This window comes from Oncorhynchus mykiss, chromosome 21, assembly GCF_057628025.1.
Source record: "Oncorhynchus mykiss isolate SJ-2025 chromosome 21, ASM5762802v1, whole genome shotgun sequence".
NCBI classification, from domain to species: Eukaryota; Metazoa; Chordata; class Actinopteri; order Salmoniformes; family Salmonidae; genus Oncorhynchus; species Oncorhynchus mykiss.
In genome coordinates, this window is record NC_143042.1 from 9,992,501 (window position 1) to 10,016,232 (window position 23,732).

At 46.0% G+C, this 23,732-nt stretch overlaps 1 protein-coding gene across 11 annotated transcripts in view; it reads right to left on the reverse strand.

The window, feature by feature from the left end:
- The window catches only part of LOC110501015 (ankyrin repeat and sterile alpha motif domain-containing protein 1B), a 316,301-nt gene that overhangs the window by 229,087 nt on the left and 63,482 nt on the right, over window positions 1-23,732 (reverse strand). For all 11 annotated transcript variants that reach the window (XR_016490136.1, XR_016490137.1, XR_016490134.1 and 8 more), the window contains exons 2-3: window positions 20,250-20,330; window positions 13,354-13,510 (exon numbers count right to left, since the gene is read on the reverse strand). Coding sequence is in view for 7 of the 11 variants with exons in the window: in XM_090213690.1 (XP_090069816.1) it covers window positions 13,354-13,510; window positions 20,250-20,330 (238 nt within the window). In the remaining 4 variants the exon portion in view is untranslated. The remainder of the gene's footprint in view (window positions 1-13,353; window positions 13,511-20,249; window positions 20,331-23,732) is intronic.

The following is a 23,732-nucleotide window of genomic DNA, read 5'->3' on the forward strand; positions in this document are numbered from 1 at the left end:
CCAAGAAACACGACCAATGGACATTAGACAGGTGGAAATCGGTCCTTTGGTCTGATGAGTCCAAATGTGTGATTTTTGGTTCCAACCGCCGTGGCTTTGTGAGACACAGAGTAGGATGATCTTTGCATGTGTGGTTCCTACCGTGAAGCATGGAGGAGGAGGCGTGATGGTGCCTGTCTGGTGCATGTCTGTACTTTGCTGGTGACACTGTCAGTCATTTAGAATTCTAGGCACACTTAACCAGCATGGCATTCTGCAGCAATACGCCATCCCATCTGGTTTGCGCTTAGTGGGACTATAATTTATTTTTCAACAGAACAATGACCCAACACACCTTCAGGCTGTGTAAGGGCAATTTTACCAAGAAGGAGAGTGACGGAGTGCTGCATCAGATGACCTGGCTTTCACAATCACCCGATTGCAACCCAATTGAGATGGTTTGGGATGAGTTGGACCGCAGACTGAAAGAAAAGCAGCCAACAAGTGCTCAGCAGATGTGGGATCTCCTTCAAAACTGTTGAAAAGCATTCCGCATGAAGCTGGTTGAGAGAATGCCAAGAGTGTGCAAAGCTGTCATCAAGGAAAAGGTACACAAACACATACATATTCACACACGGGCACGCACGGTATGAACATACACACTATTCCAGACCCCCCTTTTTCACTGCTATTGCCTTCTTTCCCCCTGGCTCTGAAACCCCCTCTCCTACCACTCTTGTGCCTCTCAGTACATGCCTGCTCTTTCTTCCCTCGAGAGCTATGACACTCCCCTCTTCCTCTCCTCACCCCATCCCTCTTTAATTTATTCCTCTCTGCAGTACAGTGGAGGGAAGGAAAGAGAGAGAGGGAAAGAGAGAGCGAGAGAAGTAGAGAGAGCGAGAGAGGGAAAGAGAGAGCGAGAGAGAGGTAAAGAGAGCGAGAGAGAGCGAGAGGGAAAGAGAGAGGGAAAGAGAGCGAGATAGAAAAAGAGAGAAGAGAGAGGAGAGGGAAAGAGAGGGGAAGAGAACGAGATAGAAAAAGAGAGAGCGAAAAGAGGGAAAGAGAGAGGGAAAGAAAGCGAGATAGAAAAAGAGAGAAGAGAGCAAAGCGAGGGAAAGAGAGAGAGAGAGAGAGAGAGGGATAGAGAGAGAGAGAGAGAGAGGGATAGAGAGAGAGAGAGAAGGGGATAGAGAGAGAGAGGGATACAGAGAGAGATGGATAGAGAGAGAGAGAGAGGGATAGAGAGAGAGAGAGATAGAGAGAGAGAGAGATAGAGAGAGAGGGGGATAGAGAGAGAGATGGATAGAGAGAGAGAGAGGTATAGAGAGAGAGAGAGAGAGGGATAGAGAGAGAGAGAGATAGAGAGAGAGGGGGATAGAGAGAGAGGGGGATAGAGAGAGAGATGGATAGAGAGAGAGAGAGGGATATAGAGAGAGAGAGAGGGAGATGGATAGAGAGAGAGAGAGAGATGGATAGAGAGAGAGAGAGAGAGAGAGAGAGAGAGAGAGAGAGAGGGATAGAGAGAGAGAACAGTGATGAAAGAAACTGTAAACAAACCCACACATTAAACACATACTGACCGACGCAGGGGGCAAAAACACTACAGCCTGCTACAGTGCTGCGCCTGATGGGCCAATCAAACGCTCCGTTCCCCCTTCTATCCCCCCTCCTCCCCTTTCTATAGTGGAATCTTCCAGAACAGAACTGTGCGCACTGCTGATACAGAGAGGGTGGGATAGAGACAGGGAACCGTCACTCCATGTTGCCAAAGGAAACCAATATATTTCCATTAGCTCTGACAGCTTACCGATATCAGCCAGCGACTGAATGAGCTATAAGCAACAGACACCTGCTGCTAATAACACACCAATACATGTCTGTCATAATGTGTTCTGCTAATAACACACCAATAGATGTCTGTCATAATGTGTTCTGCTAATAACACACCAATACATGTCTGTCATAATGTGTTCTGCTAATAACACACCAATACATGTCTGTCATAATGTGTTCTGCTAATAACACACCAATAGATGTCTGTCATAATGTGTTCTGCTAATAACACACCAATACATGTCTGTCATAATGTGTTCTGCTAATAACACACCAATACCTGTCTGTCATAATGTGTTCTGCTAATAACACACCAATACCTGTCTGTCATAATGTGTTCTGCTAATAACACACCAATACGTCTGTCATAATGTGTTCTGCTAATAACACACCAATACCTGTCTGTCATAATGTGTTCTGCTAATAACACACCAATACATGTCTGTCATAATGCTCAAAACTAGCTGTGTGATTTGTGGAACGCCTCACGACTAGCGATTCATCTTATAGTGAATGAACGTGATGCAGTTATAGAGCCTATCAATTATATACTGGACAGTCAATGATCAGAAACTATTTTGCGTGTTCATTTTCACTGCAGCCTGTTCTCACACAGAAACATGAAAATTACAGGCCTCTCATCTTTAAGTGGGAGAACTTGCACAATTGGTGGCTGACTAAATACTTTTTTGCCCCACTGTACTAGTGTATAGGCATACACACACACACAGAACCCCCTCTCCCCACACACACACACACACCCTAGCTAATCTGCAGAAGGATAAGTACACAGCTAGAGGCGTGTAAACAAACAGGTAATTTCAGGCTATCTCTGGGAAGATGAAATCAGAGGGCGGTGGGACAAGTGTACTTGTTTGAACAGCCACTGTGTGTGTGACCAGCAATCTGTCTGGGAGAACACCAGGCACCGTTTCCTCTGCTGCTTAGCATTATCGCCAACATTTACATTAACATACAGGAGGAGCTAAGTAAACAAACTAGGCAAAACATTTAAAAGTGTGTGTGTGTGTGTGTGAGAGAGAGGGTGGGTGGTTCTGTGTGTGTGTTTGTGTGAGTGAGAGAGGTGGGGTATCTCTGTGTGTGTCTGTGTGAGTGAGAAAGGGGGGGGGTTGTGTGTGTGTCTGTGTGAGAGAGGGGGGGTGGAGAAAGAGAGAGTGAGATGAAAATGAGAAATGAAAAAGATGAGTTTTAAAAAGACAGCTTTGATAGACAGAGAGAGAAGCAGGAGTGAGGAACAAAGGGAAAAAGAGAAGAGCAAGACGGAGAGGGAGAGAGAGACAGAGACGGAGAGAGAGAGACGGAGAGAGAGAGCCGGAGAGAGAGAGAGACGGAGAGAGAGAGAGAGAGAGACGGAGAGAGAGAGAGAGAGACGGAGAGAGAGAGAGAGAGAGACGGAGAGAGAGAGACGGAGAGAGAGAGAGAGAGACGGAGAGAGAGAGACGGAGAGAGAGAGAGAGACGGAGAGAGAGAGAGACGGAGAGAGAGAGAAAGAGACGGAGAGAGAGAGAGAGAGACGGAGAGAGAGAGAGAGAGACGGAGAGAGAGAGAGAGACGGAGAGAGACGGAGAGAGACGGAGAGAGAGAGAGAGAGAGAGAGAGACGGAGAGAGAGAGAGAGAGACGGAGAGAGAGAGAGAGAGAGAGAGAGACGGAGAGAGAGAGAGAGAGACGGAGAGAGAGAGAGAGAGAGAGAGACGGAGAGGGAGATAGACGGAGAGGGAGAGAGACGGAGAGGGAGAGAGACGGAGAGGGACGGAGAGGGAGAGGGACGGAGAGGTAGAGAGACGGAGAGAGAGATGGAGAGGGAGAGAGACGGAGAGGGAGGGAGAGAGACGGAGAGGGAGAGACGGAGAGAAAGAGAGACGGAGAGAAAGAGAGAGACGGAGAGAGAGAGAGAGACGGAGCGAGAGAGAGAGAGAGAACATCTGCTATCTGGATTTGGGTAAAGGAGAACCTGGAGAGGCTTGAGCGAGTAGCTGCGGGGGGGGAGGGGGGGGCGGAGCTGTTGGCCGAGGTTGGAGTAGCCAGGCGGAAGGCATGGCCAGCCGTTGAGAAATGCTGAGAAGAAGCTGGCCTTAGCTTTCCTGACTGACTGCGTGTATTGGTTCCTGACTTGCCTGAACAGTTGCATATCGCGGGGACTATTCAATGCTATTGCAGTCCGCCACAGGATGTTTTTGTGCTGGTCGAGGGCAGTCAGGTCTGGAGTGAACCAAGGGAACCATCTGTTCTTAGTTCTGCATTTTTTGAACGGAGCATGCTTATCTAAAATGGTGAGGAAGTTACTTTTAAAGAATGACCAGGCATCCTCAACTGACGGGATGAGGTCAATGTCCTTCCAGGATACCCGGGCCAGGTCGATTAGAAAGGCCTGCTCACAGAAGTGTTTTAGGGAGCGTTTGACAGTGATGAGGGGTGGTCGTTTGACTGCGGCTCCGTAGCGGATACAGGCAATGAGGCAGTGATCGCTGAGATCCTGGTTGAAGACAGCGGAGGTGTATTTGGAGGGCCAGTTGGTCAGGATGACGTCTATGAGGGTGCCCTTGTTTACAGATTTAGGGTTGTACCTGGTGGGTTCCTTGATGATTTGTGTGAGATTGAGGGCATCTAGCTTAGATTGTAGGACTGCCGGGGTGTTAAGCATATCCCAGTTTAGGTCACCTAACAGAACAAACTCTGAAGCTAGATGGGGGGCGATCAATTCACAGATGGTGTCAAGGGCACAGCTGGGAGCTGAGAACCCCTGTGCACCCAGGAAGAGGAACCAGGACTGAGGGTGAGAACCCCTGTGCACCCAGGAAGAGGAACCAGGACTGAGGGTGAGAACCCCTGTGCACCCAGGAAGAGGAACCAGGACTGAGGGTGAGAACCCCTGTGCACCCAGGAAGAGGAACCAGGACTGAGGGTGAGAACCCCTGTGTACCCAGGAAGAAGAACCAGGACTGAGGGTGAGAACCTCTGTGGTAGAAGAGGGTGTTGTTTTCCCACAAGAGACACTTCACATGAATGAGGTTCCATTGATTTTCTGCCGGCAGAACCATGTCCAATGCATGCAGAGATTAGTCAACTCAATGGTTACGGCTCACTGACTCATAAACACACTCTCAGGTATACACAGACACCTGCATACTCACACAGAATTTATAGGTATACATTACAAACAATAACTCAAATGAAACAAGCATTTATAAACAGACACACAACTCTCTCCTGTTTATGCCACATAAGCATAGCATAAAGAGCTCTGTGTGTGCATGAATTTGTGTACCGTGTGTGTGGGGGTATGTGTGTGTGTGTGTTCAGTGTACCCAGTAGTAAACAGTGGGCTTTGCCTGCTTTACAACCATTCCATAACCTCCCATACTCTCCAATAACCTCCCACTAATAGAACTGACACAGCTTCTAGCCTGTTAACCATCTCTCTCTTTCTACCTCCATCCTTCTGTCTCCCTTTCTGTCCTCTACCTTTCTCTCTTATTCTATGTCTAGAATGCTTCTTCTTTCTCTCTCTACCTCCCTCCTCTATCCCTTCCTTTACCTCTCTCCTCTATCCGTTCCTCTACCTCTCTCCTCTCTCCCTTCCTCTACCTCTCTCCCTTCCCCTTCCTCTACCTCTCTCCCTTCCCCTTCCTCTACCTCTCTCCCTTCCTCTACCTCTCCCCATTCCTCTACCTCTACCTCCCTCCTCTATCCCTCTACCTCTCTCCCTTCCTCTACCTCTACCTTTCTCCTCTATCCCTTCCTCTACCTCTCTCCTCTATTCCTTCCTCTACCTCTCTCCTCTATTCCTTCCTCTACCTCTATCCCTTCCTCTACCCCTCTCCTCTACCTCTCTCCTCTATACCTTCCTCTACCTCTCTCCCTTCCTCTACCTCTCTCCTCTATCTCTCTCCTCTATCCCTTCCTCTATACCTTCCTCTACCTCTCTCCCTTCCTCTACCTCTCCTCTATACCTTCCTCTACCTCCCTCCTCTCTACCTCCCTCCTCTATACCTTCCTCTACCTCCCTCCTCTCTACCTCCCTCCTCTATACCTTCCTCTACCTCCCTCCTCTATACTTCCCTCTACCGCCCTCATCTCTACCGCCCTCCTCTCTACCCCTCCCTTCCTCTATACCTACCTCTACCCCCCTCCTCTATCCCTCCCTCCTCTATCCCCCTCTCCACCGCCCTCCTCTACACCACCCTCCTTTACCTATGTCCTCTATTCCTCCTTTGTCCTCCATTCCTTCCTTGTCCTCCTCCATTCCTCCTCTATACCTCTACCTCACTCCTCCTCTACCTCTCCTCCTCCTCAGTTATTGCATCCTCCAATAAAACTGTAGTAAACACCGGCATGACAATCCCCCCCCCCCCCACCTCTCTCCTCTATCCCTTCCTCTACCTCTCTCCTCTATCCCTTCCTCTATACCTTCCTCTACCTCTCTCCCTTCCTCTACCTCTCTCCTCTATACCTTCCTCTACCTCCCTCCTCTATACCTTCCTCTACCTCTCTCCTCTATACCTTCTACCTCCCTCCTCTATACCTCCCTCCTCTATACCTTCCTCTACCTCTCCTCTATACCTTCCTCTACCTCCCTCCTCTCTACCTCCCTCCTCTATACCTTCCTCTACCTCCCTCCTCTATACTTCCCTCTACCGCCCTCCTCTCTACCGCCCTCCTCTCTACCGCCCTCCTCTCTACCCCTCCCTTCCTCTATACCTACCTCTACCCCCCTCCTCTATCCCTCCCTCCTCTATCCCCCTCTCCACCGCCCTCCTCTACACCACCCTCCTTTACCTATGTCCTCTATTCCTCCTTTGTCCTCCATTCCTTCCTTGTCCTCCTCCATTCCTCCTCTATACCTCTACCTCACTCCTCCTCTACCTCTCCTCCTCCTCAGTTATTGCATCCTCCAATAAAACTGTAGTAAACACTGGCATGACAATCCCCCCCCCCCCACCTCTCTCCTCTATCCCTTCCTCTACCTCTCTCCTCTATCCCTTCCTCTATACCTTCCTCTACCTCTCTCCCTTCCTCTACCTCTCTCCTCTATACCTTCCTCTACCTCCCTCCTCTATACCTCCCTCCTCTATACCTTCCTCTACCTCTCCTCTATACCTTCCTCTACCTCCCTCCTCTCTACCTCCCTCTATACCTTCCTCTACCTCCCTCCTCTATACTTCCCTCTACCGCCCTCCTCTCTACCGCCCTCCTCTCTACCGCCCTCCTCTCTACCCCTCCCTTCCTCTATACCCCTCCCTTCCTCTATACCTACCTCTACCCCCCTCCTCTATCCCTCCCTCCTCTATCCCCCTCTCCACCGCCCTCCTCTACACCACCCTCTACCTATGTCCTCTATGTCCTCTATTCCTCCTTTGTCCTCCATATACCTCTATCTCACTCCTCCTCTACCTCTCCTCCTCCTCAGTTATTGCATCCTCCAATAAAACTGTAGTAAACACCGGCATGACAATCCCCCCCCCCCCCCCCACCACGAGTAATGGTGTGTGTGGCCACTGTAACATAATTCAGGTGGGGTAATGTGTAGAGACTGGCCCAGTGCTGTAAGTCTTGATGATGAGTGTGTTGTTTAGTGGATACTATATCTTAGTGACTAGTCTATCTAATATATACAGGGTGTTTAGTGGATACTAGATCTTGTTGACTAGTGTAATTTATACAGGGTGCTGTTTCTGGTGCAGGCAGTGTATTGCCAAGATAAATCATAGCCACACACACACACACACAACAACATAACTCACACACAAACAATATTATGTAAATAATCCGTGACTTACATACAGTTGAAGTCAGAAGTTTACATACACCTTTGCCAAATACATTTAAACTCAGTTTTTCACAATTCCTGACATTCAATCCTAGTAAAAATTCCCTGTCTTAGGACAGTTAGGATCACCACTATATTTTAAGAATGTGAAATGTCAGAATAATAGAAGAATGATTTATTTCAGCTTTTATTTCTTTCATCACATTCCCAGTGGGTCAGAAGTTTACATACACTCAATTAGCATTTGGTTGCATTGCCTTTAAATTGTTTAATAACTTGGGTCAAACGTTTCAAACGTTTTGTCCCATTCCTCCTGACAGAGCTGGTGTAACTGAGTCAAGTTTGTATGATCCTTGCTCGCACACGCTATTTCAGTTCTGCCCACAAATGTTCTATATGATTGAGGTCAGGGCTTTGTGATGGCCACTCCAATACCTTGACTTCGTTGCCATTTTGACACAACTTTGGAAGTATGTTCGGGGTCATTGTCCATTTGGAAGACCCATTTGCAACCAAGCATTAACTTCCTATCTGATGTCTTGAGATGCTTCAATATATCCACATGATTTTCTATCCTCATGAAGCCATCTAGTTTGTGAAGTGCACCAGTCCCTCCTGCAGCAAAGTACCCCCACAACAGGATGCTGCCACCCCCGGGCTTCACGGTTGGGATGGTGTTTTTCAGCTTGCAAGCCTCCCCCTTTTTCCTCCAAACATACGATGGTCCTTATACGATGGTCCTTAGGGAGGTAGAGCCAAACAGTTATATTTTTGACCATCAGACCAGAGGACATTTCTCCAAAAACTATGATCTTTGTCCCCATGTGCAGTTGCAAACCGTAGTCTGGCTTTTTTATGGCGGTTTTGGAGCAGTGGCTTCTTCCTTGCTGAGCGGCCTTTCAGGTTATGTCGATATAGGACTCATTTTACTGTGGATATTGATACTTTTGTACCTGTTTCCTCCAGCATCTTCACAAGGTCCTTTGCTGTTGTTCTGGGATTGATTTGCACTTTTCACACCAAAGTACGTTCATCTCTAGGAGACAGAACGCGTCTCCTTCCTGAGCGGTATGAGGGCTGCGTGGTCCCATGGTGTTTATACTTGCATACTATTGTTTGTACAGTTGAACGTGGTACCTTCAGGTGGTTGGAAATTGCTCCCAAGGATGAACCAGACTTGTGGAGGTCTACAATTTCTGAGGTCTTGGCTGATTTATTTTGATTTTCCCATGATGTCAAGCATCCACACAGGTACACCTCCAATTGACTCAAATTATGTCAATTAGCCTATCAGAATGACATAATTTTCTGTAATTTTCCAAGCTGTTTAAAGGCACAGTCAACTTAGTGTATGTAAACTTCTGACCCACTGGAATTGTGATACAGTGAATTATAAGTGAAATAATTTGTCTGTAAACAATTGTTGGGAAAATTACTTGTGTCGTGCACAAAGTAGATGTCCTAACCGACTTGCCAAAACTATAGTTTGTTAATTAACAAGAAATTTGTGGAGTGGTTGAAAATGAGTTTTAATGACTCCAACCTAAGTGTATGTAAACTTCCGACTCCAACTGTAGCCAAAGACAAATACAGACACTTTGTGTGAAAATATCACACACACACACACACACACACACACACACACACAATATGTCTGCTCCAAGACATAAGCCTATTTTCAGCATCACTCTACGATCAACTACTTGTCCTGGCTCATCGGCATGCATCACTCTGTGAGCGTCTAGATTGCCTAGCATCTTGTTTTCTCCTTCACAAAAACAAAACACCCATAAGTCGTGACATCATTAATATGCTGCCTAGCTGCTGTGAAAGCAAGCTTGTTTTTGGATGACAGGGTACAGTATAGTGTAGAAAATAGTGTGAAGTACAGTTTAGTGTAGGACAGAATAGTCTGTAGTACAGAATAGTGTGTAGTACAGAATAGTGTAAAACAGTATAATATAGAACAGAACAGTGTGTAGTACAGAATTAGAGGTTGACCGATTAATCGGCATTGCCAATTATTTAGGGCCAATTTCAAGTTGTTTTCATTACAATCGGTAATTGGTATTTTTGGATGTCGATTATATTGCATTCCACGAGGAAACTGTGTGGCAGGCCTACCACCTGTTACGCGGGTGCAGCATGGAGCCAGTGTGTAGTAAACAATAGTGTAGAACAGTAGTGTAAAACAGAAGTGTGTAGTACATAAGTGTAGTACAGAATAGTGTGTAGTAAAGAATAGTGTGTCGAACAGAATAGCGCAGAACAGAACCGTGTGTAGTACAGAACAGTGTATTAAACAACAGTGTGTAGTACAGAATAGTGTGTAGAACAGAATAGTGTGTAGAACAGAATATTGTAGAACAGTGTGTAGTAAGGAATAGTGCGAAGTAAAGAATAGTGTAGAACAGTAATGTAGCACAGAAGTGTGTAGTACAGAATAGTGTATAGTACAGAATAGTGTAGAACAGTCTGTAGAACAGGATAGTGTAGAACAGAACAGTGTGTATAGTGTGTAGTAATGAATAGTGTATAGTACAGTCTGTAGACTGTACTATACAGCAGGGTAGCCAAGTGGTTAGAGCATTTGAACTAGTAACCGGAAGGTTGCAAGTTCAAACCCCCGAGCTGACAAGGTACAAATCTGTCGTTCTGCCCCTGAACAGGCAGTTAACCCACTGTTCCTAGGCCGTCATTGAAAATAAGAATTTGTTCTTAACTGACTTGCCTAGTTAAATAAAGGTGAAAAAAACAAACAGTAGAACAGTCTGTAGAACAGGATAGTGTAGAACAGAACAGTGTGTATAGTGTGCAGTACAGAATAGTGTAGAACAGTCTGTAGAACAGGATAGTGTAGAACAGAACAGTGTGTAGTAAAGAACAGTGTATAGTACAGAATAGTGTAGAACAGTCTGTAGAACAGGATAGTGTAGAACAGAACTGTAGAACAGAACGGTGTGTAGTACAGAAGTGTAGAACAGAATGGTGTGTAGTACAGTATACGGTAGAACAGAATAGTGTTGAACAGAACAGTGGGTTGTACAGAATAGTGTGTAATACATACTAGTGTAGAACAGTCTGTAGAACAGTATAGTGTAGAACAGAACAGCGTAGAACAGAATAGTGTGTAGTAAAGTGTGTAGTACAGAATAGTGCAGAACAGAAGTGTGTAGTAAAGAATAGTTTGTAGTAAAGAATAGTGTAGAACATAACAGTGTGTAGTACAGAATAGTGTAGAACAGTGTGTAGTACAGAATAGCATAGAACAGATCAGTGTGTAGTGCAGAAGTGTCGTACAGAATAGTGAAGAACAGAAGTGTCACACAGAACTGTGTGTAGTAGTGTACAGTGTAGTACAGAATAGCGTAGAACAGAGTAGTGTGTAGTACAGAATAGTTTGTAATAAAGTATGGTGTCGAACAGAACAGTGTGTAGTACAGAACAGTGTAGAACAGAACAGTGTGTAGTACAGAATAGTGTAGAACAGAACAGTGTGTAGAACAGAACAGTGTAGAACAGAACAGTGTGTAGTACAGAATAGTGTAGAACAGAATAGTGTGTAGTACAGAATAGAACAGAACAGTGTGTAGAACAGAACAGTGTAGAACAGAACAGTGTGTAGTACAGAATCGTGTAGAACAGAACAGTGTGTAGAACAGAACAGTGTAGAACAGAATAGTGTAGAACAGAATAGTGTGTAGTACAGAATAGTTTGTAATACAGTATAGTGTCGAACAGAACAGTGTGTAGTACAGAACAGTGTAGAACAGAACAGTGTGTAGTACAGAACAGTGTAGAACAGAACAGTGTGTAGTACAGAATAGTGTAGAACAGAATAGTGTGTAGTACAGAATAGTGTAATATAGAAGTGTCGAACAGAACCTTGTGATGTACAGAATAGAGTAGAACAGAAATGTGTGTAGAACAGAGTAGTGTGTAGTACAGAACAATGTGTAGTACAGAACAGTGTATTGAACAGAATAGTGTGTAGTACAGAACAGTTTGTAATACAGTATAGTGTAGAACAGGACCGTGTGTAGTACAGTATAGTATATAATGGAATAGGGTGTAGTACAGAAAAGTGTGTAGTAAAGAATTGTGTGTAGTACAGAATAGGGTGTAGTACAGAATAGTGTGTAGTAAAGAATAGTGCATTAAACAACAGTGTGTAGTAGAGGTCAACCGATTAATCGGAATGGCCGAATAGTTAGGGCCGATTTCAGGTTTTCATAACGATCGGAAATCTGCATTTTTTTTTTTGACACCTTTAATTCATCTTTATTTAACTAGGCAAGTCAGTTAAGAACACATTACTAGTTTATCTAACATGTCCTGCGTTGCATATAATCGATGAGGTGCATATCGTTGCTCCAACGTGTACCTAACCATAAACATCAATGCCTTTCTTAAAATCAATACACAGAAGTATATATTTTTAAACCTGCATATTTAGCTAAAAGAAATCCAGGTTAGCAGGCAATATTAACCAGGTGAAATTGTGTCGCTTCTCTTGCGTTCATTGCACGCAGAGTCAGAGTCGCCTAATTTGCCAGAATTTTACGTAATTATGACATAACATTGAAGATTGTGCAATGTAACAGGAATATTTCGATTTATGGATGCCACCTGTTAGATAAAATACGGAAAGGTTTCTTATTTCACTGAAAAAGGAAACGTCTTGTTTTCGAGATGATAGTTTCCGGATTTGGCCATATTAATGACCTAAGGCTCGTATTTCTGTGTGTTATCATGTTATAACTAAGTCTATGATTTGATAGAGCAGTCTGACTGAGCGGTGGTAGGCACCAGCAGGCTCATAACCATTCATTCAAACAGCACTTTCGTGCATTTTGCCAGCAGCTGTTTATGACTTCAAGCCCATCAACTCCCGAGATTAGGCTGGTGTAACCGATGTGAAATGGCTAGCTAGTTAGCGCGCGCTAATAGCGTTTCAAACGTCACTCGCTCTGAGACTTGAAGTGGTTGTTCCCCTTGCTCTGCAAGGTCCGCGGCTTTTGTGGAGCGATGGGTAACGCTGCTTCGAGGCTGGCTGTTGTCATTGTGCTCCTGGTTCGAGCCCAGGTAGGAGCGAGGAGAGGGACAGAAGCTATACTGTTACACTGGCAATACTGAAGTGCCTATAAGAACATCCAATAGTCAAAGGTTAATGAAATCCAAATGGTATAGAGAGAAATAGTCCTATAATTCCTATAATAACTACAACCTAAAACTTCTTACCTGGGAATATTGAAGACTCATGTTAAAAGGAACCACCAGCTTTCATATGTTCTCAGCAAGGAACTTAAACATTAACTTTCCTACATGGCACATATTGCACTTTTACTTTCTTTTCCAACACTTTGTTTTTGCAATATTTCAACCAAATTGAACATGTTTCATTATTTATTTGAGGCTAAATTAATTTTATTGATGTATTATATTAAGTTAAAATAAGTGTTCATTCAGTATGGTTGTAATTGTCATTATTACAAATATATATATATATATTTTTAAATCGTCCGATTAATTGGTATTGGCTTTTTTTGGTCCTCCTATAATCAGTATCGGTATCGCTGTTGAAAAATCATAATCTGTCGACCTCTAGTGTGTAGTATGGAATAGTGTGTAGAACAAAACAGTGTGTAGAACAGAATAGTGTGTAGAACAGAAGTGTGTAGTACAGAATAGTGTGTAGTACAGAATAGTGTGCAGTACAGAACAGTGTAGAACAGAACAGTGTGTTGTCACCTGCTGGTTGACGCGGCAGTGTGAGGGCCCGTGGTGGACGAGGATACGGACGATGTCTACGTCTCCACGCCAGGCGGCCAGGTGCAAGGGGAAGCAGCCCTTACTGTCAGCCACATTGGTGGAGGCTTCAAACTGGAGCAACTTCAACACCACGTCCCTAAGGAGGAGAAGGAGGAAGGAGGAGGATGGGGGAGGGTGGCGGAAGGGGAGAGAGAGGAGTAAGTAAGGAGAGTGAGAGAGTGCGAGGGAGATCGAGGGAAGAGATGGAATAGAGAGAGGGGGAAAGATGGGGAGAGAAAGGCAAGAAACCGTAAGAGAGAGAGAAAGAAGAGGAGAGGGAAGAGAAACAGAAAGAGAGCGAGAAAGAAAATAATCAACAGAGCGAGAAGGGGGAGAGAGAAAGAAAATAAATCAACAGAGCGAGAAGGGGGAGAGAGAAAGAAAATAATCAACAGAGCGAGAAGGGGGAGAGAAAGAAAATAATCAACAGAGCGAGAAGGGGGAGAGAGAAAGAAAATAATCAACAGAGCGAGAAGGGGGAGAGAAAGAAAATAATCAACAGAGCGAGAAGGGGGAGAGAGAAAGAAAATAATCAACAGAGCGAGAAGGGGGAGAGAAAGAAAATAATCAACAGAGCGAGAAGGGGGAGAGAGAAAGGAAAGCATAAGTACTTTACTTGTTCCCCCCTCATCTAAAGTTTTAAATCACTTCTCTAAGTGTACAGTTAGATGGTTAGTTCCCCCCTCATCTAAAGTTCTAAATCACTTCTCTAAGTGTACAGTTAGATGGTTAGTTCCCTCCTTGTTCCCCCCTCATCTAAAGTTCTAAATCACTTCTCTAAGTGTTGGTGACCTTGTTTTTCACTTGGAGCCTGTACTTTTTACTCTCACCCTCCTTCACTCTCTCTCCCTTTATCTGTCTCCTTCTCTCCCTGCTTCGCTCGCTCTCCCTTTATCTGTCTCCTCTCTCCTTCTCTCCCTGCTTCGCTCTCTCTCCCTTTATCTGTCTCCTCTCTCCTTCTCTCCCTCCTTCGCTCTCTCTCCCTTTATCTGTCTCCTTCTCTCTCCCTCCCTTTATCTCTGTCTCCTTCTCTCTCTCTCTCCTCTCTCCCTCCTTCGCTCTCTCTCCCTTTATCTGTCTCCTCTCTCCTTCTCTCCCTCCTTCGCTCTCTCTCCCTTTATCTGTCTCCTTCTCTCTCCTTCTCTCCCTCCTTCGCTCTCTCTCCCTTTATCTGTCTCCTCTCTCCTCTCCCTGCTTCGCTCTCTCTCCTTCTCTCCCTGCTTCGCTCTCTCTCCTTCTCTCCCTGCTTCACTCTCTCTCCTTCTCTCTCTCCCTGCTTAACTCTCTCTCCTCCTCTCTCTCTCCCTGCTTCGCTCTCTCTCCTTCTCTCCCTGCTTCGCTCTCTCTCCTTCTCTCCCTGCTTCGCTCTCTCTCCTTCTCTCCCTGCTTCGCTCTCTCTCCTTCTCTCCCTGCTTCACTCTCTCTCCTTCTCTCCCTCCTTCGCTCTCTCTCCCTTTATCTGTCTCCTTCTCTCTCCCTCCCTCCCTTTATCTCTGTCTCCTTCTCTCTCCCTCCCTTTATCTCTCTCCTTCTCTCTCCCTCCTTGGCTCTCTCTCTCCTCTCTCCCTCCTTCGCTCTCTCTCCCTTTATCTGTCTCCTCTCTCCTTCTTTCCCTCCTTCGCTCTCTCTCCCTTTATCTGTCTCCTTCTCTCTCCCTCCTTCGCTCTCTCTCCCTTTATCTGTCTCCTCTCTCCTCTCCCTGCTTCGCTCTCTCCTTCTCTCCCTGCTTCGCTCTCTCTCCTTCTCTCCCTTTATCTGTCTCCTTCTCTCCCTCCTTCGCTCTCTCTCCCTTTATCTGTCTCCTCTCTCCTTCTCTCCCTCCTTCGCTCTCTCTCCCTTTATCTGTCTCCTTCTCTCTCCTCTCCCTCCTTCGCTCTCTCTCCCTTTATCTGTCTCCTTCTCTCTCCTCTCCCTCCTTCGCTCTCTCTCCCTTTATCTGTCTCCTTCTCTCTCCTTCTCTCCCTGCTTCGCTCTCTCTCCTTCTCTCCCTGCTTCGCTCTCTCTCCTTCTCTCCCTGCTTCGCTCTCTCTCCTTCTCTCCCTGCTTCGCTCTCTCTCCCTGCTTCGCTCTCTCTCCCTGCTTCACTCTCTCTCCTTCTCTCCCTGCTTCGCTCTCTCTCTCTCTCCCTCTCTCTCTCCTTTGCTCTCTCCTTCTCTCTCTCTCCCTCTCTCTCTCTCCTTTGCTCTCTCCTTCTCTCCCTGCTTCGCTCTCTCTCCCTGCTTCGCTCTCTCTCCCTGCTTCGCTCTCTCTCCCTGCTTCGCTCTCTCTCCTTCTCTCTCTCTCTCGCCTTTGCTCTCTCCTTCTCTTTCTCTCTCCCTCTCTCTCTCTCCTTTGCTCTCTCCTTCTCTCCCTGCTTCGCTCTCTCTACTTCTCTCCCTGCTTAACTCTCTCTCCTTCTCTCTCTCTCCCTGCTTCGCTCTCTCTCCTTCTCTCTCTCTCCCTGCTTAACTCTCTCTCCTTCTCTCTCTCCCTGCTTAACTCTCTCTCCTCCTCTCTCTCTCCCTGCTTCGCTCTCTCTCCTTCTCTCCCTGCTTCGCTCTCTCTCCTTCTCTCCCTGCTTCGCTCTCTCTCCTTCTCTCCCTGCTTCGCTCTCTCTCCTTCTCTCCCTGCTTCACTCTCTCTCCTTCTCTCCCTCCTTCGCTCTCTCTCCCTTTATCTGTCTCCTTCTCTCTCCCTCCCTCCCTTTATCTCTGTCTCCTTCTCTCTCCCTCCCTTTATCTCTCTCCTTCTCTCTCCCTCCTTGGCTCTCTCTCCTCTCTCCCTCCTTCGCTCTCTCTCCCTTTATCTGTCTCCTCTCTCCTTCTTTCCCTCCTTCGCTCTCTCTCCCTTTATCTGTCTCCTTCTCTCTCCCTCCTTCGCTCTCTCTCCCTTTATCTGTCTCCTCTCTCCTCTCCCTGCTTCGCTCTCTCCTTCTCTCCCTGCTTCGCTCTCTCTCCTTCTCTCCCTTTATCTGTCTCCTTCTCTCCCTCCTTCGCTCTCTCTCCCTTTATCTGTCTCCTCTCTCCTTCTCTCCCTCCTTCGCTCTCTCTCCCTTTATCTGTCTCCTTCTCTCTCCTCTCCCTCCTTCGCTCTCTCTCCCTTTATCTGTCTCCTTCTCTCTCCTCTCCCTCCTTCGCTCTCTCTCCCTTTATCTGTATCCTTCTCTCTCCTTCTCTCCCTGCTTCGCTCTCTCTCCTTCTCTCCCTGCTTCGCTCTCTCTCCTTCTCTCCCTGCTTCGCTCTCTCTCCTTCTCTCCCTGCTTCGCTCTCTCTCCTTCTCTCCCTGCTTCGCTCTCTCTCCCTGCTTCGCTCTCTCTCCCTGCTTCACTCTCTCTCCTTCTCTCCCTGCTTCGCTCTCTCTCTCTCTCCCTCTCTCTCTCTCTCCTTTGCTCTCTCCTTCTCTCTCTCTCTCTCTCCTTTGCTCTCTCCTTCTCTCTCTCTCTCTCACCTTTGCTCTCTCCTTCTCTCCCTGCTTCGCTCTCTCTCCCTGCTTCGCTCTCTCTCCCTGCTTCGCTCTCTCTCCTTCTCTCTCTCTCCTTTGCTCTCTCCTTCTCTTTCTCTCTCCCTCTCTCTCTCTCCTTTGCTCTCTCCTTCTCTCCCTGCTTCGCTCTCTCTCCCTGCTTCGCTCTCTCTACTTCTCTCCCTGCTTAACTCTCTCTCCTTCTCTCTCTCTCCCTGCTTCGCTCTCTCTCCTTCTCTCCCTGCTTCGCTCTCTCTCCTTCTCTCCCTGCTTCGCTCTCTCTCCTTCTCTCCCTGCTTCGCTCTCTCTCCTTCTCTCCCTGCTTCGCTCTCTCTCCTTCTCTCCCTGCTTCGCTCTCTCTCCTTCTCTCCCTGCTTCGCTCTCTCTCCTTCTCTCCCTGCTTAACTCTCTCTCCTTCTCTCTCTCTCCCTGCTTAACTCTCTCTCCTTCTCTCTCGCTCCCTGCTTAACTCTCTCTCCTCCTCTCTCTCTCCCTGCTTCGCTCTCTCTCCTTCTCTCCCTGCTTCGCTCTCTCTCCTTCTCTCCCTGCTTCGCTCTCTCTCCTTCTCTCCCTGCTTCGCTCTCTCTCCTCTCCCTGCTTCGCTCTCTCTCCTTCTCTCCCTGCTTCGCTCTCTCTCCTTCTCTCCCTGCTTCGCTCTCTCTCCTTCTCTCCCTGCTTCGCTCTCTCTCCTTCTCTCCCTGCTTCGCTCTCTCCTTCTCTCCCTGCTTCGCTCTCTCTCCTTCTCTCCCTGCTTCGCTCTCTCTCCTTCTCTCCCTGCTTCGCTCTCTCTCCTTCTCTCCCTGCTTCGCTCTCTCTCCTTCTCTCCCTGCTTAACTCTCTCTCCTTCTCTCTCTCTCCCTGCTTAACTCTCTCTCCTTCTCTCTCTCTCCCTGCTTAACTCTCTCTCCTCCTCTCTCTCTCCCTGCTTCGCTCTCTCTCCTTCTCTCCCTGCTTCGCTCTCTCTCCTTCTCTCCCTGCTTCGCTCTCTCTCCTTCTCTCCCTGCTTCGCTCTCTCTCCTTCTCTCCCTGCTTCGCTCTCTCTCCTTCTCTCCCTGCTTCACTCTCTCCTTCTCTCCCTGCTTCACTCTCTCTCCTTCTCTCCCTGCTTCGCTCTCTCTCCTTCTCTCCCTGCTTCGCTCTCTCTCCTTCTCTCCCTGCTTCGCTCTCTCTCCTTCTCTCCCTGCTTAACTCTCTCTCCTTCTCTCTCTCTCCCTGCTTAACTCTCTCTCCTCCTCTCTCTCTCCCTGCTTCGCTCTCTCTCCTTCTCTCCCTGCTTCGCTCTCTCTCCTTCTCTCCCTGCTTCGCTCTCTCTCCTTCTCTCCCTGCTTAACTCTCTCTCCTTCTCTCTCTCTCCCTGCTTAACTCTCTCTCCTTCTCTCTCTCCCTGCTTAACTCTCTCTCCTTCTCTCTCTCCCTGCTTAACTATCTCTCCTTCTCTCTCTCTCCCTGCTTAACTATCTCTCCTTCTCTCTCTCTCCCTGCTTAACTCTCTCTCCTCCTCTCTCTCTCCCTGCTTCGCTCTCTCTCCTTCTCTCCCTGCTTCGCTCTCTCTCCTTCTCTCCCTGCTTCGCTCTCTCTCCTTCTCTCCCTGCTTCGCTCTCTCTCCTTCTCTCCCTGCTTCGCTCTCTCTCCTTCTCTCCCTGCTTCGCTCTCTCTCCTTCTCTCCCTGCTTAACTCTCTCTCCTTCTCTCTCTCTCCCTGCTTAACTCTCTCTCCTTCTCTCTCTCTCCCTGCTTACCTCTCTCTCCTCCTCTCTCTCTCCCTGCTTCGCTCTCTCTCCTTCTCTCCCTGCTTCGCTCTCTCTCCTTCTCTCCCTGCTTCGCTCTCTCTCCTTCTCTCCCTGCTTCGCTCTCTCTCCTTCTCTCCCTGCTTCACTCTCTCCTTCTCTCCCTGCTTCGCTCTCTCTCCTTCTCTCCCTGCTTCGCTCTCTCTCCTTCTCTCCCTGCTTCGCTCTCTCTCCTTCTCTCCCTGCTTCGCTCTCTCTCCTTCTCTCCCTGCTTAACTCTCTCTCCTTCTCTCTCTCTCCCTGCTTAACTCTCTCTCCTTCTCTCTCTCCCTGCTTAACTCTCTCTCCTTCTCTCTCTCCCTGCTTAACTATCTCTCCTTCTCTCTCTCTCCCTGCTTAACTATCTCTCCTTCTCTCTCTCTCCCTGCTTAACTCTCTCTCCTCCTCTCCCTGCTTCGCTCTCTCTCCTTCTCTCCCTGCTTCGCTCTCTCTCCTTCTCTCCCTGCTTCGCTCTCTCTCCTTCTCTCCCTGCTTCGCTCTCTCTCCTTCTCTCCCTGCTTCGCTCTCTCTCCTTCTCTCCCTGCTTCGCTCTCTCTCCTTCTCTCCCTGCTTCACTCTCTCTCCTTCTCTCCCTGCTTCGCTCTCTCTCCTTCTCTCCCTGCTTCGCTCTCTCTCCTTCTCTCCCTGCTTCGCTCTCTCTCCTTCTCTCCCTGCTTCGCTCTCTCTCCTTCTCTCCCTGCTTGGCTCTCTCTCCTTCTCTCCCTGCTTGGCTCTCTCTCCTTCTCTCCCTGCTTGGCTCTCTCTACTTCTCTCCCTGCTTCGCTCTCTCTACTTCTCTCCCTGCTTCGCCCTCCCTCTCCCCCTCCTCTATTGCAGCTGTTCTAAAGAAGGAAATCCACATTATTGCCTCCAAAGCCCAGCGTTAATCCGACAGTTTGGCTGAGCAGGGCTAGCCGTCAGACGCATCTTAGTCCCACAGTGGGAAAAAGGGGGTTGTGTGTGTGTGTGTGTGTATGTGTATGTGTGTGTGTGTGTGTGTGAGAATGTGGAAAGGGGCTGGTGTGTGTATGTGTGTGTATGTAAGAGCTTTTTCAAACTTATGGGAGATTCACAATATATATTGAATCTGTTTTCCCTAAATCAGCTTTGTTGTACAATTAAAGGTCTATACACCGCATTTCAAACAGTCTGCAATGATCTAATGAATTCAGGACTTGACCAGACTAAATAGAAACCTTCTACAACCGTAAGAGCCTCTAATAATGTCATTATTTTAATAAAATAGTTTAACATGCTTTTTTGCAATTCAACTGATCTGGCTTTCATGTGTTGGTGTGGATGTGTAAATGGGAATGTTAAAAGTCACAGCAGAAGAGAAGGAGACGAGACCAAGAAGACTACATGACAACGAGCAGATAAAAACAAATTACTTGATTCTTGTTATACAGGCATTTGGAATATCGAGGAAAAACATACATTTAAATTAATCTAATTAATTTGATATATCGCACAGCCCCAGTGTGTGTGTGTGTGTGTGTGTGTGTGTGTGTGTGTGTGTGTGTGTGTCTGGAAAAGGCCATCACATTGCATTACACTTACAAGCATGCAAGCACACGGACAAACACTTCCTCACCCCCACCAGCCACCTCTCCACATTCACACACACTCTTACCTGTGTCCGTTCAGTGATGCGTGGTGGAGGGGTGTGTACCCTGAACTGTCTGCACAGTTCACATTCAAGCCTCTCCACATGCTGTGGACACAAGACAGACAGACTGTAAGCCAACACGCACCAAGACACAGTCCTTACAATGGTATGCTTTCCAATTTAACTTGATTTTTGTTTTCCTGTAATTGAAAATCACACTTAAATCCACAACAGGTTTTCTATGTGTTGAGCACATGATCATGATAGACACTGAAGTACAAAAGAGACACAATATAGAAGCCCTTTTCTTTTAGCCTGATCACAGATCTGTTTGTGCCTTAGCCACATCACAATGACCATCAGAGTCAGCAAGACAGTGCAAACAGATCTGGGACCAGTCTACCGTTGTTCTATAGCATGTAACGGACTCGTTTTCCCATAACCTTCGAAGTCTCTCTCAAGTCAACTTCAATTTTCAATTTTAAGGGCTTTATTTTTATTGACATGGGAAACATATGTTTATTTTGCCAAATCAAGTGAAATAGATAATAAACAAAAGTGAATTAAACAATAAAAAATGTACAGCAAACATTACACTCACAAAAGTTGCAAAATAAAAAAATACATTCCAAATGTCAATGTACATACAGTTGAAGTAGGAAGTTTACATACACTTAGGTTGGAGTCATTAAAACTAGTTTACATACACTTAGGTTGGAGTCATTAAAACTAGTTTACATACACTTAGGTTGGAGTCATTAAAACTAGTTTACGTACACTTAGGTTGGAGTCATTAAAACTAGTTTACATACACTTAGGTTGGAGTCATTAAAACTAGTTTACATACACTTAGGTTGGAGTCATTAAAACTAGTTTACGTACACTTAGGTTGGAGTCATTAAAACTAGTTTACATACACTTAGGTTGGAGTCATTAAAACTAGTTTACGTACACTTAGGTTGGAGTCATTAAAACTAGTTTACATACACTTAGGTTGGAGTCATTAAAACTAGTTTACATACACTTAGGTTGGAGTCATTAAAACTAGTTTACATACACTTAGGTTGGAGTCATTAAAACTAGTTTACGTACACTTAGGTTGGAGTCATTAAAACTAGTTTACATACACTTAGGTTGGAGTCATTAAAACTAGTTTACATACACTTAGGTTGGAGTCATTAAAACTAGTTTACATACACTTAGGTTGGAGTCATTAAAACTAGTTTACATACACTTAGGTTGGAGTCATTAAAACTAGTTTACATACACTTAGGTTGGAGTCATTAAAACTAGTTTACATACACTTAGGTTGGAGTCATTAAAACTAGTTTACATACACTTAGGTTGGAGTCATTAAAACTAGTTTACGTACACTTAGGTTGGAGTCATTAAAACTAGTTTACATACACTTAGGTTGGAGTCATTAAAACTAGTTTACATACACTTAGGTTGGAGTCATTAAAACTAGTTTACATACACTTAGGTTGGAGTCATTAAAACTAGTTTACATACACTTAGGTTGGAGTCATTAAAACTAGTTTACGTACACTTAGGTTGGAGTCATTAAAACTAGTTTTTCAACCACTCCACAAATTTCTTGTTAACAAACTATAGTTTTGGCAAGTCGGTTAGGACATCTACTTTGTGTATGACACAAGTAATTTTTCCAACAATTGTTTACAGACAGATTATTTCACAATTCCAGTGGGTCAATTAGCCTGAGTCAAATGTAGGTGTACCTGTGGATGTATTTCAAGGCCTACCTTCAAACTCAGTGCCTCTCTGCTTGACATCATGGGAAAATCAAAAGAAATCAGCCAAGGCCTCAGAAAAAAAATTGTAGACCGCCACAAGTCTGGTTCATCCTTGGGAACAATTTCCAAACACCTGAAGATACCACGTTCATCTGTACAAACAATAGTACGCAAGTATAAACACCATGGGACCACGCAGCCGTCATACCGCTCAGGAAGGAGACGCGTTCTGTCTCCTAGAGATGAACGTACTTTGGTGCGAAAAGTGCAAATCAATCCCAGAACAACAGCAAAGGACCTTGTGAAGATGCTGGAGGAAACCAGTACAAAATGATCTATATCCACAGTAAAACGAGTCCTATATCGACATAACCTGAAAGGCTGCTCAGCAAGGAAGAAGCCACTGCTCCAAAACGGCCATAAAAAAGCCAGACTACGGTTTGCAACTGCACATGGGGACAAAGATCATACTTTTTGGAGAAATGTCCTCTGGTCTGATGAAACAAAAATAGAACCGTTTCCCATAATGACCACCATTATGTTTGGAGGAAACAGGGGAGGCTTGCAAGCTGAAGAACACCATCCCAACCTTGAAGCACGGGGGTGGCAGCATCATGTTGTGGGGGTGCTTTGCTGCAGGAGAAACTGGTGCACTTCACAAACTAGATGGCATCATGAGGGGAAATTATGTGGATATATTGAAGCAACATCTCAAGACATCAGTCAGGAAGTTAAAGCTTGGATGCAAATGGGTCTTCCAAATAGACAATGACCCCAAGCGTACTTCCAAAGTTGTGACAAAATGGCTTATGGACAACAAAGTCAAGGTATTGGAGCGGCCATCACAAATCTCTGACCTCAATCCTATATAAAATTTGTGGGCAAAACTGAAAAAGCTTGTGCGAACAAGGAGGCCTACAAACCTGACTCAGTTACACCAGCTCTATCAGGGGGAATGGGCCAAAATTCACCCAACTTATTGTGGGAAGCTTGTGGAAGGCTACCTGAAACGTTTGACACAAGTTAAACAATTTGAAGGCAATGCTACTAAATACTAATTGAGTGTATGTAAACTTCTGACCCACTGGGAATGTGATGAAAGAAATAAAAGCTGAAATAATTCTCTACTATTATTCTGACATTTCTCATTGTTAAAATAAAGTGGTGATCATAACTGACCTAAAACAGATATTTTTACTAGGATTAAATGTCAGGAATTGTGATAAACTGAGTTGCAATGTATTTGGCTAAGGTGTATGTAAACTTCCGACGTCAACTGTATACAGTGTTGCAACGATGTGCAAATAGTTAAAGTACAGAAGGGAAAATAAATAAACATGGGTTGTATTTACAATGGTGTTTGTTCTTCACTGGTTGCCTTTTATTGTGGCAACAGCTCACAAATGTTGATGTTGTGATGGCAGACTGTGGTATTTCAGCCAATAGATATGGGAGTTTATGAAAATTGGATTTGTTTTCAAATTCTTTGTGGATCTGTGTAATCTGAGGGAAATACGTGTCTCTAAAATGGTCATACATTTGGCAGGTTACGAAGTGCAGCTCAGTTTCCACCTCATTTTGTGGGCAGTGAGCACATAGTCTTCTCTTGAGAGCCAGGCCTGCCTACGGCAGCCTTTCTCAATAGCAAGGCAATGCTCACTGAGTCTCTACATAGTCAAAGATTTCCTTAAGTTTGGGTCAGTCACTGTGGTCAGGTATTCGACCACTGTGTACTCTCTGTTTAAGGCCAAAT